General features: G+C 36.1%; 1 protein-coding gene across 1 annotated transcript; it reads left to right on the top strand.

Moving 5' to 3' along the window:
• Positions 1 to 697: 697 nt before the first annotated feature.
• Positions 698 to 2,134, top strand: LOC110101164 (purple acid phosphatase 22-like; the record flags this gene model as incomplete). The annotated part of the gene is made up of 2 exons (XM_020828955.1): positions 698 to 1,279; positions 1,856 to 2,134. Coding segments are annotated over 2 exons (861 nt in total), but the record flags the coding sequence as incomplete, so codon positions are not given.
• Between the last annotated feature and the right edge of the window lie 474 nt (positions 2,135 to 2,608).

The raw sequence follows: 2,608 nt of genomic DNA, 5'->3' as shown, positions 1-2,608 counted from the left end.
TTTTTATATTAAAAAGTTAAAAAGTTATTTTATTTGGTTCGGTCGACCGAATGAGAGAAACATTCGGTCGCAGGCAAAAATCCCGCGGTACCGAGGTGTACCGAGGTGTACCGAGTTTTTCAAAAAACTCGGTACACCTCGGTACCGCGGGATTTTTGCCTGCGACCGAATGTTTCTCTCATTCGGTCGACCGAACCAAATAAAATAACTTTTTAACTTTTTAATATAAAAATTTTTTTAACTTGAAAATTAGCTTTAAAATATAAAATTTTTAACTATAAAGCATTAAAAAAACCATCCTAAATGAAACCTTAATCTCTTGCTTTAAATCTTAATTTAACTACTTATATACCTTGAGGCATTTACATATTGATTCTTGATATATATACTTTTATAGATATGAGCAAACATGGAGAATTTTTTAACTTGAAAATTAGCTTTAAAATATAAAATTTTTAACTATAAAGCATTAAAAAAACCATCCTAAATGAAACCTTAATCTCTTGCTTTAAATCTTAATTTAACTACTTATATACCTTGAGGCATTTACATATTGATTCTTGATATATATACTTTTATAGATATGAGCAAACATGGAGAAGGCATAATCATTGTCGATCATTAAAATTTTCTATTGATGTTTCAACACATAAAAATTAAAACATCTATCCTACTTTGATCAACTTGTTAACTATCACATGCAGGTGATTTAGGCCAAACCGGCTGGACCAACTCAACACTAAACCACATCTCCCAGTCCGACTATGACATCCTCCTTCTCCCCGGCGACCTCTCATACGCCGATCTCAACCAGCCGTCTTGGGACTCCTATGCCCGTCTCGTCGAGCCACTTGCCAGTAGTCGGCCATGGATGGTCACCGAAGGCAACCATGAGATTGAAACCATACCTCTCATCGAATCCACCCCCTTCAAACCTTACAACACCCGATATCACATGCCCTACGAGGAAAGCGCCTCCCCTTCAAACCTTTTTTACTCGTTTGACACCGCCGACAGTGCCGTACATGTCCTTATGCTCGGCTCCTACACCGACTTCGACGCCAGCTCCGATCAGTTCAAATGGCTGCAAGCTGATCTAACCAAGCTCGACCGGTCCAAGACCAAGTGGTTGTTCGCCTTAATACACGCTCCATGGTACAATTCCAATAAAGCGCATCAGGGGGACGGCGAGGACATGAGGAAGGCTATGGAAGAGACTCTCTACGCCGCTCGCGTAGACGCCGTTTTCGCTGGTCATGTCCATGCCTACGAGCGCTTTGTAAGTGTTCTTTTTGTAAGATTCAATTTCTGTTACTCTTGTAAGAACTCACAACATGTAAAAATTTACATGTGAGATTAAGAGTTTATCTCATATTCTTACAAGAATAATTTTGAAGATTAAATAATATTTTTGAAGATTAAGTTCTCTAAGTTTTACAAGAATTCACAATATGCATTATGAGTTCTTTAACTATTGGAGAACTCGCATCATAAATTATGTAAAAGAAATCAAAATGAAAAACATGAATTTAAGTCTTAAATCCACAAGATCTTAAACAAGATGATTTTTACAAGATTTTAATCAGAAGAAAACATACCTTGATTTATGTTTATCGTTGAATTCCGAACTACGGTTTCTCTCCCTTTTTCCTTTCACTTTCTTCTTTCATGAGTTGATCCTTCATAGAAAAAACTAACTCTCATCATGAGAGAGAGATGATCAGTAGTAATTTCATGCGGATTAATTATAATAACCGCTAGCTTGATTATAAGAGTTATTTGCAAAACTTTTGTGGAAACAACATAGAGAACTTGAATGTGCTTTTGAAGCAAAATTTTGTAATATGTGGTGCAGGCATCTGTGTATAACAGCAAAAAGGACCAATGTGGGCCGCTGCACATCACAATCGGCGATGGGGGCAACAGGGAAGGGCTTGCGAACAAGTACATTGATCCACAGCCGAGCATCTCTTTGTTCAGGGAGGCAAGCTTCGGACATGGGCAGTTGCAGGTTGCGAATGGTACCCATGCACTGTGGAGCTGGCACCGAAATGATGATGATGAGGCTGTGGTGGTTGATAGCGTGTGGATTATCAGTCTTCTTTCCAATCCCGCTTGTCAAAAAAAGAATTGAACGATAAAAAAAATATATTGTTATTTGTATAAATTATATAGTTTTAAAACTTTTTTCTTTTTCTTCCGCTTCAATTTTTTTTTCTTATAGATTTTTTTTTTCCTTTTAAAAATCAAGATTTGCCAAAAAATGGGTGAGGGTCATCCATGGATGTTGGAAAGATAACTTAGAGGTTGCGAGTGAAGAAAAGCAAGGGGATAAATTATGGTTATAACCAATAATGAATCATGGGATCAAAGATTGTCTAGTAGTTTTATCTAAAATCCCTAAAATCTTCAATAGAATTGAAAAATTCTTAGACATAGGTTTTGTTTGGGACGACTTTTTTACTGCTTCTTCAAACAGCTTTTTTAAGTATAAAAATATTAATTTTTTTATTAGAAAATTACTTTAAGAAGCAATAAGAAAGTTGTCCCAAATAAAGCCTTAGGCTTTGTTTGGGATAGCTCTATATCATAACTTTTTTCCTATTTT

This window comes from Dendrobium catenatum, unplaced genomic scaffold, assembly GCF_001605985.2.
Source record: "Dendrobium catenatum unplaced genomic scaffold, ASM160598v2 fragScaff_scaffold_205, whole genome shotgun sequence".
Classification (NCBI taxonomy): Eukaryota; Viridiplantae; Streptophyta; class Magnoliopsida; order Asparagales; family Orchidaceae; genus Dendrobium; species Dendrobium catenatum.
Note: the sequence above shows the minus strand (reverse complement) of the source record. Positions and strands in the feature narration are given on the sequence as shown.